The 13,632-nt window shown below is 41.4% G+C and overlaps 1 protein-coding gene across 1 annotated transcript in view; it reads left to right on the top strand.

Annotated features, from left to right (window-relative positions):
* The first annotated feature begins 8,912 nt into the window (after positions 1-8,912).
* The window catches only part of LOC134209477 (nuclear pore membrane glycoprotein 210), a 51,402-nt gene continuing 46,682 nt past the window's right edge, over positions 8,913-13,632 (top strand). The window contains exons 1-4 of the mRNA XM_062685459.1: positions 8,913-9,209; positions 9,587-10,700; positions 10,803-12,700; positions 12,764-12,860. Of these exons, the coding sequence (XP_062541443.1) occupies positions 9,058-9,209; positions 9,587-10,700; positions 10,803-12,700; positions 12,764-12,860 (3,261 nt within the window). The 5' untranslated portion in view covers positions 8,913-9,057. The remainder of the gene's footprint in view (positions 9,210-9,586; positions 10,701-10,802; positions 12,701-12,763; positions 12,861-13,632) is intronic.

The following is a 13,632-nucleotide window of genomic DNA, read 5'->3' as shown; positions in this document are numbered from 1 at the left end:
GAGAACACAGTAGCCGGTACCGTATATCCAGTTTATTCAGTAACCATCAGTAACACATAATACAATAAATTATCCAGAATGTTGAAAAAATAATGATTATCCACTTTCCAGGGATGATTCGACAATCGACTCTGACGGGGGTCCAAACAAGCAGTGCACAGAAGTTATCCACAGTGCATCTGGATTCTTGAAGATGGAACAAAGGAACAGAACAGCTATGATTCCATCTTCTTTTTCTTCTATGGCTACATTTCAACTGAGACTTGGCCTGCTTTCCAATTTATCTGACGTCGATCGCAGGCCATCCGCTGGAAAAAAAACCTGCCGCTTAATTGTGGCAAAAAGATTCGTCTGAAGTATTTATGTACAAAGAAGGTTTATCCATTCCGCTTGATGTATAGCTGCATGTTTCCAACAAATCAAGCAGACTATGGAAGAGTCCTACGCAATCTGATGGATCCGCCATATTCGCTGCACACCGTACTTTCTTGTACCCGTCGGATCGCTATTTGTACGACGGATGCCACATTTAGTCACTCGACAGCATAGCCAATCTTCAGGTAGCACTGGCTGCTACCAGTATAGAAACATCTACTCCTGTAAATGTCGGCAGCGGCATGAATTATCTACCTGTATATCCATTCACGCCAATAACATGACCGCCGGAAGTGTGAGTGCAAGCGTAACAACTGGGGGCAATACCGCATGTGGAAGTTTTCTAACGGAGTCTAACCACCACACCATAGCGTACGCTGCAGAACCAACTTTCGGCAATAACGGACACGGCCTCGTTCCTCGTCTCAACTTCGACGTCTTTCAAAACCAAAACCATAGAAGCCTTCGGGAACTCCGTTACGCTGGACACTGTCATAGCCGGGACACCAACACGAGTCTAAAATCGAAGTCAAAAGTTGTATCACGGAGGTATGGTACCCACGAATATTCCACCTGCTGCGAATGGTCTCGGCTCTGGAACAGTGTATACGGTATCTGTCCGGAGGTGGAGTTTGAAACAAACACGGGCAATGCGTGTTTCGTTTTAGTACTATTAAAACAGCATTTCGTTGGTCTATGTCAAGCAGAACATCAATGATTTGGCTATAGCTTTGTACGGAAGCCAGATTGCCATTGCATTGTGGAGAACCAGGTGGGTTACAAATCGGTGCAAGAATCGGCGGTGAACATTTGCAGCGTTGGAGTACATGGAACAGGAATGGCAAGAAGATAAGGAAGGGCAATAATGCGGCGCAGTACACGTACAAAATTATCACCTATTTTCATGCACTTGTCCATACCCGATTTGTTCGCAACAAATTGCATTCAATGGCGAAACTTGTTATGAATATACATGAATATGTATTATGGAATATATTTACCTATCAGTGCTATTTTTATCTTTCTCATATTTTTTTTTTCATATGTAAAACATGTGAAAGGTATCAATAGCGATAAGTGTATTTATTAGGCGTTTTCTTATGTATATTAGTCCAATCAGTTGAATTATTTGCTTTCATAGTATTTATCAACCACTACAAATTGAATGTGATTTGTTTAATTGTATTATAATGGTCACCTGTGGTGCAAAATCACCGGAAAAAGGAACAATTTATGCATTTATGCGAAACCTAAAATAACAGCTCCAGCGTAATCTGTGTTAGTGTAAGTATAACACAAATTATAACATAGTAGTAGAGTGAACATTAAACTGTGTTTTTGCACAATGTTATAGTGTGGTAAAAACTGTAAAGTCTGTACAATTGAAATTTTTCGAGTCGATTTTTACACTTACTCCCTTTTTCCACTTCCCCCAGTGTACCTTAAGTCAAATAAGAGAATAAGGACAAATCAGCCAATAAAGACCAATAAGACCACCTAGACAATAAGCCAAATAAGGCAAACAAGACAATTGAGACAAATAAGACAAACGAGATTATAAGGACAATTCAGCCAATAAAGACAAATAAAACAAACAAGACAATTAAGCCAAAGAAGACAAATAAGACAAAAACGTGACAAGTAAGACAACCAAGACAATTAAGCCACTGCAACTCAATTGATTTGGCAAGACAAATAAGGCTACCAAGACAACTCAGCCAAAGCAGACAAACAAGACAATTGAGACAAATAAGACAAACAAGACAATCAAAACAAATAAGCCAAATAAGACAAACGAGACAATCAAGCCAAATAAGACAAACAAGACAATTAATACAAATAAGACAAACGAGACAATGAGGACAATGTAATCCGGCTCATTACTAAGCGGTAAACAGTTCCACAGATTCCACTAGAAGAAAATAAAAAAATAAATCGATGAATTGAAAAATGATTGAAAGTATAACAGATTGAAGAGAACTAAGGAAGAAAACTTTAATGTAATTGTATTTTATTGTTGTTTATTGTCAACAGGTGAAATGGTCACCCCAACGAATGTTAGCTTAAAACTAAATAGGGTATATGTCCCATGTCCATCTCAACTCCTATGTTCGTCTCATTTTGCGACCGTCCAACTTGTTTCCAACAAATCAAGCTGTCCACGGAGGAGTCCTACGCAATATGATGGATCCACCTTAATCGCTGCACACCGCGCTTTCTTGTACCCGTCGGATCGTTATATCGTTATTTGTGCTTATTCTGCGTCCTATAGGTACTATCATAGTACTATCATAATGGTGTCGTCATAAACGTCAGCAACCATTTGAATTTTCCGGTCGTACTAAAGCTGGCCTTCTGGAACAACGCCATTTAAACGAAAGTAGCATCATGAAGTCTTTTTTCATCGAAACAGGAATTACTCTACGACGATGTTCAAACAAATTCGGCTCCCTCAACATATTACTAGAACTACGCAACTACCGGACCCGGAAGAGGCACGAAAGCGATGCAGTACGGAGGAGAAATAGCTATATGTATGGTCGAGACGATGACATCGTTGATAATTTATATCATTAATGATCACATTATATTGCCGCGTAACTTTAAGGGTCATGAACATCCCTGGTGAGTGAAACGGACCCTCAGCTAACGCCAAATTGTTGTACAGTCTTTTATCTGAATGTAGACCGCCATGAACATATACTGCCCACCAGGGATGTTACCCAAGCAACCAGAAGTTCGGATAAGAAGGGCTATTTTGGCTTAATCAGCTCTCATTTTAAGTAATTTTTTGTATGTAACCGAACTTTAAGTGAACTTTAAAGTTCCGTTAAGGATGCTTGGAACTTGATGTGAACCATACACACTTAAACAGAGTTTAAGAGTTCGGTAAATGATTTTACCGAAGCTATCGGTGGTGCAAAAAATCACAGATATTTCGGTGATTTTATTTTTGTTGACATTGCATTATACCGAACTTCGGTGATTGTAGATGAACTGTCACCATATTTACCGAAAATACTGTAAATAATTCGTATCACCGATAGATCGGTAATATTTTACTGGATTTTCGGTACCGTTGAACGTCAAATCTACTTTGCTTCTTTTTTGTTTGTGCTGATGCAAGATCAAAACTGTCTATAATTCCAGTATGTTTCTGCATTTAATCCAAGCTCCAAAACATCGATAAAATTTAGTTATGCGCCTGGCGATACACACTTTAATGAAATTGTCTCAAGCTAACGGTAAGTAATCTGTATCCAAATCAAGCAAATCCTTTTCATGGCGTGTCTCATTGAAAGAAATATTGATGTTCTCCACAGACGAAAGTTCTCACAATGCATCAGCACCAGATTACATAGCAACATTTTTTCATATTATAGAGCATAAGCATGGAAGTAACCCTTCATGGCAGCAGAATATTTCGGAAATTTCGGAGTAAATTTCGATGGATCAAAATTTGTTTCGAAAGGGGGACTTTGGGTAGCAGCATTCGAATTTCAAGATCACAATTTCAAATCGTTTTACACTTGACTCTGCAGCCATTAGCAGAACAAAGCATATGATTAAATACCATTACCAAAATTGATGAAAGTAAAATTTCTTATTATTGTGAAAATCATCATTTCTTCTTTATTGAAAAAAAAAAAAACATTCCGGAATGAATCAGCAGAACATCCTTATTACCGAATATTTCAGTAAACCCAGAATTTTACCGAAATGGTCGGTAAAATTGACATTTCGTGGACAGAACTCAGATTACCGAACGTTCGGTAGTCTATTCGTTTACCGAACTCATTACCGAACGTTCAGCTGTTGAGAATTCGGTAAATAGATTACCGAAGTCGGTGATTTTTGCTAAGTGTGTAGTGAACCAATTAGTTCGGTTAAGAGTAAATTTAAGTAAAATCTTAACTTCTGGTTGCTTGGGTATCGATGCAACCAACAAAACTAATCAACTAACCGCCGACCAACCAATCAAGCAACCAAATAACCAACCACTCAAGCAAGCTACCAATCAACCAAGCAATCAATCAACCATTCAAGCATTGTTATCAAACAACCAACAGACCAACCAAATAACCAATCAGTTAAGCAACCAACCAACAATCAGCCAATCAATCAACAATGAAGCAACCAACGAACCAACTAACCCAGCAATCAATCATTCAAGCAAGCTACCAATCAATCAAATACTTAACCAATTAAGCAAGCCATCAACAATCAAGCAACCAATCATTCCAATCATCAACTAACAAATCAAGCAGCAATCAATCAACCAAATAACTAACCAATCAAACGACTAATCATTCAAGCAAGCTACCAATCAAGCAACCAACCAATCAGCCATACAAGCAATCAACAAAACAACTAATCAGCCAGTCAAGCAACTCATCAACTAAATAACCAATCAATCCAGCAACCAACCAATCAAGTAAGCTACCAATCAAACAACCAACTAATCAATCAATCAAGCAACCAACCAATCAGCCAGCAACCAATTAACAAAATAACCAACCTTTCAACAGTTCTACCAACTAACGAATCAAGCAGCAACCAACCAACCAATCAACCAAATAACCAACCAAATCACCAGCCGATCAACCAATCCAGAAACCCATCAATAAACCAGTCAAACAACCAATCAACTAAATAACCAACCAATCAAGCAACCAACCAACCAAACAACTAAATAACCAACCAAGCAATCAATTAAATAACCAACCAATCAACTAACCAACCAATCAAACAAGCTGCCTATCAACCAACCAACTAATCAACCAATCAATCAACAGTTCTGCCAACTAACAAATCAAGCAGCAACCAACCAAATAACCAACCAATCAATGAACCAACTAATTAACCATTCTATCAACTAACAAATCAAGCAACCAACCAATAATCATGCAAACAAAAAACTAATCAACCAATAAAGCAACCAACCAACTAATTAACCAATCAACAAAACAACTTATCAATTAACCAGCCGACCAACCAATCAACTGAATAACCACAACCAATCAATCAACCAGTAAAGCAACCAATCAACCAAATAAACAACCAATCAAGCAAGCTATAAATCAACCAACTAACTAATCAACCATTCAAGCAACCAACAAAACAACTAATCAAATAACCAATCAATCAATTAAGCAACTAATCTAACCAACTAACCAACTAACAAATCAAGCAACCAGTCAACCAATCAAGTAACCAACCATTCAAGCAACCTACCATACCAATCAATCAATCAAGCAACTTAGCAACCAATTAGGCAATAAACCAATCGATTAATTTGTCGAGCTGAGTCGATTGATGTGTAACAATATGGATCTTCGGGCCTCCCAACAAAAGTTCGTTTTGAAGTGATCTTAAAATATGTATTTGTAATTATTACGGTAATTTATTACATATTACGGTAGTGTAGGCAACAACGGAGTGCGATGAAAGTGAGGCAAGTAGCTTTCGAGAGCTCACTGGAACATCCACTTTGCATCGTTCCAACACTCTCAAATTACGGCCAGTGGTGATCGGACTCGGGGTTACCGGTGGCCTAAAATTGTCCTCTTAGCGAACCTTCTCAAGTTGGTCCAACTTGTGGAACCCATTCTGCAGCTTAAGGGATGTCTTGTACTTGGCTAGTCGTGCGCTCCTGCTCAGCTTGCTTTGGGTTTCGTCTAAAATTAGTTTGCTGACGACGATGCTTGCCTTGCTTCTTTGCTGGTGTGGAGGCTTGCATGATCGGGGTTCGCACGCCTCGCTCGCTGTTTCCCATCTTCAAAAAATCAAACTAACTTTGGTTGGTCTTTACATCAACTTTGACGACGCCGATCCATTTGATAGACCGGGAAACTCGGGTAATCTTCTTATCCGGAGTTCCAGCGGAACCCGATTCATCAGCGGTGGCATTCTTGTTCCGAGTAATCGCACTGAACTCATCCGCCGCAACACGCTTTCTTGTGTTGAAATACGCAGCAACTGTCTGCACATTCTTGCTATTTAAAATCCACTAAACAAACTGCCACACAGGCAAAAGAAATTAATGGAAGTCTTTATCGGAATGTTTTTAATAGACGGAAAACAGAGGAAAACGTAAATAAAACCTATTTCGGGTTGAGGTTAGAGTTCTGTCAAAACTCACAGCAAATAAGTCTACACTTACCAAAACACTTTCAAATAAAATTACCGAAATGTGAGTAAAATACACTAGCGCCTCTGGCGGTGCTGGTCTCGTGAGCTCATCTGGGTTGCACGATTTTTTAATCGGTTCTTCGGGACTCACACGTCCCGGTTATTAGTTCCTGGTGAGACTTTCGTGTCCCCTACTTCTGAGGTGCCGCAGAGGTATTTATCTGCCCCCCACACTCCTGCCAGGCCTCACCAGACTTCAGTCATTCTAACACTACCGACCATGCGTACCATGCGAGACTTACTTGTGTGCTCACCCATACACTCGGTCCCTCACTCTGTGGGGGTATTACGAGTAATACCCCCAACTCCCATTCGCTTGCACCACATGCACACTTACCTCATTTCACCGTATTCGGTAAATTTTACCGAAATCTCAACAGCAGAACTGTTCGGTAATTTGCTTTACAGATTTTTTTGTAATTTTTTCCATTGCTCAACTGTCAAAATCACCGAAAATCAGTTAAATTATTTACCGAACAGTTCTGCTGTTGAGATTTCGGTAAAATTTTACCGAATTCGGCGATTTATTTTAAGTGTGTGCACCACTTGGGGGTGTGTGGGTACCACCCACTGCCACCCGCTTGCCGCCGAAGCAGCCCTCACTCTGTGGAACCTCCACAGGCTCCGTTAACGACCTGGCTAATTGTTTCATCCCCTACACGGTTATATCGGAATACTCATTTTAGGAGTACTTTTTAATCACTTATGAGAATATTGCCTATACGTCAAATTATGCGTACTTTTAGGGAGTACTTTTTACGCTTTTCCTAGTATGTCGATGAAATTGGAAAATGCGTAAAAAGTAGCTTATTTCGAGAAAAGAAAATTTTCATTCTGCTGACATTGCTAAACTTAGCGAGTACGGAAGTTGTTCGTGATTAAATATAAACTTGATTTTTTAACGGAATGTTATTTAATTTTTAAAATGAAGTTCGCTGGTGAGGATATTTAGCTAAACTGGTAAGTATATACTCATCAAAACAAACATCTTATTGTATTCATTTTTTGCTAAATCATATTTTCCTTATAGGTATTTGATTGTTATAAACGGTAATATCAGCTTGCAAGCTCTCTTGTCGCCATGGCCTATTCCTGGCATCAGCGAAAACGAGCTGGTGTTGATCTTAGTTCGAGACTCCCTCGGGAGGATATTCTCCGGAAGATGAAACGGGGTCGAACGCCAAAGAACCATGAGTACGACTCAACTTGTCGAATCAAGCGGATCGAAAACAAGAGAACTGGAGACTGAAAAGACTGCAGAAGATAATGGTAAGCAAAATATTTGTAATTAACAGAATCACATATTCAATACTTTTTTTATGTTCTAGATCGTCAAATCGTAGGATGAATTCGGATTACAGCATGGATTCTACTTAAGGATTATTTGTAATGTAAACTATTATTTAATTATCGATTTTATAAGTGTACTATTTTAGTTTAAAAGAGACAGGACAAAAACAATCTGTGCGATGTAATTATGTAAAGTCGGCAAAAATAAAAAATACCTCGAAATCGAAAACTGTTCTTCTTCAGTGAATAAAATTCATACATTTAAATAATAAATTTAAGGGGTAAAAAGTATACATTTTATTGTTTTTGTCGGAGTAAAATATACGCACTTTTTACTTTACGAAAAAGAGTAAAAAGTATGCCTATTTTGACGTATGGGCAATATACTCATAAATGAGTAAACGAATTATACTCCTTTTAGGCGTAGTTCCACTTTTCTAGGATTATGCGTACTTTATAGTTCAAAAAGAGTATTTTCTGGTTACCGTGTAGGTCATTCATCCCTTCGGCACGGGTCGCCTGACACCTTGGGATTCGGGGTTAGGGGCTTGTATGCTTTAAGCGGCACACGGTCGCTTGATAGGGTTTGCTTGCGGATATGTGGTTTTTGGGAGGGAATTAACAGAGCCCCCTGTTAACCCCACCACCTCCTAGGCAGAACCCCCTGACTCGCAGACAGCTGGGGAGGGGTCGTCAAGCCCTTGGACATGGTCCCTGCTGCCCCCGTCTGGTTCCCTCTGTGCCCCACCATCTATTGCGTTACGTAATATTTGACAGACCCCAAACGGTGTTTGTTGCAACATATGTTTGGCCGATGCGGTTTCACTTATGATCGATTTTCAACCGTCACTTTTCGGCGGCCATTCGTGTTGTTTACATCGAGTGCTCGGTCTTTTGCACTCATCTGTCTCCAATGGGCCTTTTCACGAGACGTTTAAAAACAGCTGATTTCATCGTCAATTGACAATTCTTCTATGAAAGTGACAGCTTCGGACTTGCAGGCCTGTTCAGCGGTTGTAAACAAGTGCAGTCTCGGCAGTGTCACATGAAAAGGCCTATCCAATCCAACAAACGAACACCGGCAACGGGTGAAAAGGAAGCATTTTTTTCTTGATTGTACGTGAAGCTATTTTACAAATCACGCTGCTCAATCTGGTGATTAAAAATATCCTCAAAATAAGTTAGAAAACGACGCGGGAAATGCGAATTTTTTCGTTCCTGCTAGCGCTAGCTGCGCTGGTTGGCACCGGAACGGCCACGAAGTTGAATTACCCGCGCGTTCTGCTGCCAATCTTCGATCACATTTCGGTCAACTTTACGCTCGAAGTGGTGGAGAAAGGCTGCTTCAAATGGTAAGTGCCGGCGAATAAAATCTAACCTCTCTGTGGTCGGGGTGTTAAATTTTGTGTTTTGTTTTCCGGAGTTAGTTCCATCGTAGGAAAGGAATAACTTGCCCTGAGACTTAATTAGCAACGAACTCTGTGACATCATCAGCTAAGAATAGATGCGGTCAAGGTCGTTTACCTTTTAAATCTTGATAATAATTTTTATATGGATGATGTCACGCCAAACAATAATAAAAATCATTTTGGACCCCTGCAAGGAATCTCAATGTCCCAATATAGGATATTATGATATTAATAAAGAAAAAGAACCTATTTGAATCGCTGTTAGATAAGGAAATCACTGAATCATTGGATTTGCTATTTTTTTTACCTTTTTTTCATAGGACTTCTTCACGATTGGATCTGATACAAATTAAACCGGAATATGACGACTCAAACGACGATTGCTCATACCGAGTTCAGGTGACGGTGATCAACAAGGAGAAACGCAGAAACACTGCGATTGTGCTGGCGGAGGATTTGGTAACGGGGGAAGTGTTGAGATGCGATGTAATCCTGGACGTGATTGACCAGCTCGGGGTGTTGACCACGACAAGAGAGCTCTACCTGGAAGAAGCACCGGAAACTTTTGAACTATGGGCCCAGGATGCTCAAGGCAACGCGTTTACAACGTTGGAAGGAATTGAATTCAATTGGCAGTTGGCCTCGCACCGAGCGGTTGATTTCCGTCACGGAGATACGGACAGTGCTTGGAGTCAGGTGTTACGGTTTTTGACTTTCTCCGAAAGTAAGTTCCATGTGGTGCCAAAAGCGATCGAGAAGCTCGAGCAGACGCAGGTTCAGGGTTATATGGTTTTGTTGGAAGGGATCAACACCGGGTCAGCGCGAGTAACGGCGAAGCTGCCGCATCCGGAGTACAGCCACGTGTCACCGGTGGAAGTGAACATCATGGTGCTGGCCAATCTGATTTTGGATCCGAGCGATGTTTACATCATGACCGGAGACACAGTGAATTTCAAGGTGCTGCAACTGAAGCAAGGAAAGCTGCACGAAATATCGCTTAACAACCAATACTATTTGGAAATAGAGAACACAGCCCTGGCCAGCATACACGGAAATGAAGCAAAGGGTCTGAAGCTGGGAAGAACGTTCGTACTGTTGAGAGATCGAAACGTTCCGCACGATCTAACCAGTGATGATCAATCGGCGAAGGCACTACTCCCAAAGGCGTCAATTACGGTGGCCGATCCGAGGAAGTTAATGCTGAATCTTTTACCACATTACAATTGGGTCACGGTGGAAGGTGAGAATCACGAGATTGCGCTGGATCTATTCACGGCGGATGATCATCCGATTACGTTGGGATCAAAGTACCAGATTCAGTCAACATTTGATGAGGGGTTGTTCTATCCTATTCGGAGGACAAACAATGGAAGCCGTATTGCAGGTGAAACGGTGGCTTCCGGGACCAGTCCAGTTACTGGTCAGTTTGATAAGGTAATGCAAAACATTAACATTTTATTTTGACTTAGTTTCAATGGATTCCATCAATACAAACCTATCAAAAACAAACCATTTAATCCAATTTTTTTCTTCCAGCTCACCGCCAAAGCAGACCTGATAGTATACAAACGACTCGCAATTAATCCCCCAGAAGTGATCATCCCATACGACCCGGCCCTTCGGCGCCAGAAGCTCCAGTTCACCGCATCGGGAGGTGATGGATCATACGTCTGGACCAGCTTGGATAGTTCGCTTCTAACAGTCACGCAAACTGGCCTCGCCGAAACTCGTCTGGACAGCGTCAAAGGAGCGGCAATCGTGTCGACTCTTGGCACTGATAGCGAAACTAGTGCCAAGCTTACCCAAGTACGCGTTGCCCTCGCACGGAACACAAAAATATCGGTGTCGGCACAGGTCGTATTTCTGCCACCAATCAAGCTGGAAGTAGTGCGGTACAATTTCGAGACTGTTCTCAAGGATTACGTTGAGGTACATGTGGCTCTTTGGGCCAAACACAACGGGAATATGAAAGCTTTTACGTCGTGTGAAAATTTGAACTTCGAATTGGAGTTTAGTAATCAGATTTTCCTGCTGGACTCGGCGAAGAACAATGCAAAGGATGTTCTAGCGGATAACGCTTGCCGGATTTTGCATTTGAAGGCAACGGCAGTTGGTCAGACGAAGCTGAAGGTCACCTATCGATACTTTGATAATGTGCTTAGCGACCAAGTTGGTTTGAATGTGTTTGAACGGTTGGCCATCCTGAATCCGATTGAGAATGAAGTGGTTCTACCGATCGGAGCGTCGCGGAACTTAATCTATCACAATGGACCGGAACGGATTTATAACTCGGAAGCGGAGCTGCAGAAACGAGTGGTCGTAACTGATCAGAAGAGTTTGGAGGTGGTTCAAGTTGGAAGCGGTTTCTCCAAGGACAAACACATACTGAGGGCTCTGTGTAAGAAGGTTGGCGATTTTGAACTGAAACTGGAAGTCTACAACACGTTGAATGCATTCAACGTGGTTCCGTACGTTACTGAATTCGTGACAAAAGTCTACTGTGTGAAACCCCGCTTCGTAAATCTTTACACGACTGAAAAAGTAAAAACCAGCTGCCCATTGGAACGACGCAACTCGATGATGCACGTTAAAAGCGACAACGATCAGCTACTCGTAGACATTGAAGTCTTAGACGTTCATAACCGAAAACTGGCCAACATCTCTTCCCTTCTACTCGAATGGCAATTCAGCTTGGCCGATCGAGAGCAAGTTCTTGATCAAGTTGCATACGAACAAATGACCGAAACTGACCTCTTCGAAGGAGTTGAAATTCCAAAACGAGACTTCCTTCAAACGACCCTCCCGGAACTGGAAGCCAACTTTAAGATCAAGGCCACCGTGAGCGAATATCGTGCTGATGTCCTCCGTAAGCATTCCATCAAACCGGAAGCTCCCCACTTTGGTATCCAAAAATCCACCGGAGGACCCCTCGTCAAACCGGTCATTGAAAACGAGTTGAACTTCTTGGCCGTGAATAAGACGCTACTCCCATTCGAGCACATAACTCTGTTCCTGTCTCGGAGCAACGTGGAGCGCATCCGCATCGCCCAGGGTAGTGGATTCTACGACATCAAGGCATCGGACGGTGGCATAGTGGCCGTTGAGTACGACGAAGCCACCCGGCAGTTGGTCATCACACCGAAACGGGTCGGGGAAGTGAAGCTGGAAGTGGCCGATCAGTGCTTGAATACGGAATCGAGTTTTCTGTACGTTTCGGTTGTGACTATTGGAAGGATTACGTTGCACGCTCCGGATCGGGTAGAAAAGACCAAGACGATCGAGGCCATTGCAAAGATTTACGATAGCAACGATCGGTTGCTGGAGTTGGTGCAAGGTGGTTTGGACATGTATGAATTGAGCCAGGAAGTTTACAATCCGAATGTGTTGAGCGTGGCGTTAGGTAGTCAATCGCAGCTGGGTTCCGGGGAGATCAGGTTGGTCTCAAGGTTGAATGGCTGGGAGTTCTTGCATTCAATTTGATTTTTTTTCTATTCCAGGTATATTGTGACCGGAACGGAGCTTGGAGAGACCAAGATTGTGGTCAACTCGGGGACAGGAGAGAGACAAATTTCCAGCTCGCCAGCTTCTGTGCAGGTAAAAAACTTTTGTAAAATATGCTATTCTAATCCAACTTTAATTTGATCGTACACAAGTCAAACTAAATCCAAGTCAAGTTCAAAACCAGTCAAAATAAAAAAAAAACAAATCCATTCCGAGTTCGCCATCGGTTGTGTTCGATATCGAACAGCAGTATCAAAAGTGCAAGTACCGTAGTCCAGTACCGCAGTTAAGTTTTTGCTGACAACGGAAAAAGTATTACGTCTATTAAGGCCGGCATATAGAAGGCAACTCAATGCCCCCCACAGGTGGTCCCGATGGGGTCATCGATCCTTTACGGGGAAGCTATCTCTCAGCTTTGAATAAGAAAACAGTGACGGGGAGATTGATGAAACTGAAAAGAACAGTTAAGGGAGAAACCCTTGAAAAAGTTTCCACTGTTATAATCAAAAAAAAACAATGTCATATTCAGTTCAATCAAAGTTAATTGGACATTAATTTACAATGTTCTGAAAACGCAGATGTAAATATGTACATTATGTGGAAAATTTTGATTTGAAAAATATTTTGGAGGTAACCACTTTCCCATCGATGGGACTCGAACCCACGACTTCCAGTTGGTCATATTGATGCGGGAGCAGGGTTCGCTCTCAATAGATAACGAACAACGATAAAAGAGAGGCAAAAACTGTTCCGAATCTTAACAAGCCATGATTACAAATTTATCAAACTTGTATACAATTGCGAAATAACAGAATCGGATAGGCAGCTCCCACAGAAAATTGTGATTTTCGCTTTGTTTTCGCTC

This window comes from Armigeres subalbatus, chromosome 2 (assembly GCF_024139115.2).
Source record: "Armigeres subalbatus isolate Guangzhou_Male chromosome 2, GZ_Asu_2, whole genome shotgun sequence".
Classification (NCBI taxonomy): domain Eukaryota; kingdom Metazoa; phylum Arthropoda; class Insecta; order Diptera; family Culicidae; genus Armigeres; species Armigeres subalbatus.
The sequence above is the reverse complement of the archived record's forward strand: the minus strand, read 5'-3'. Positions and strand labels throughout refer to the sequence as shown.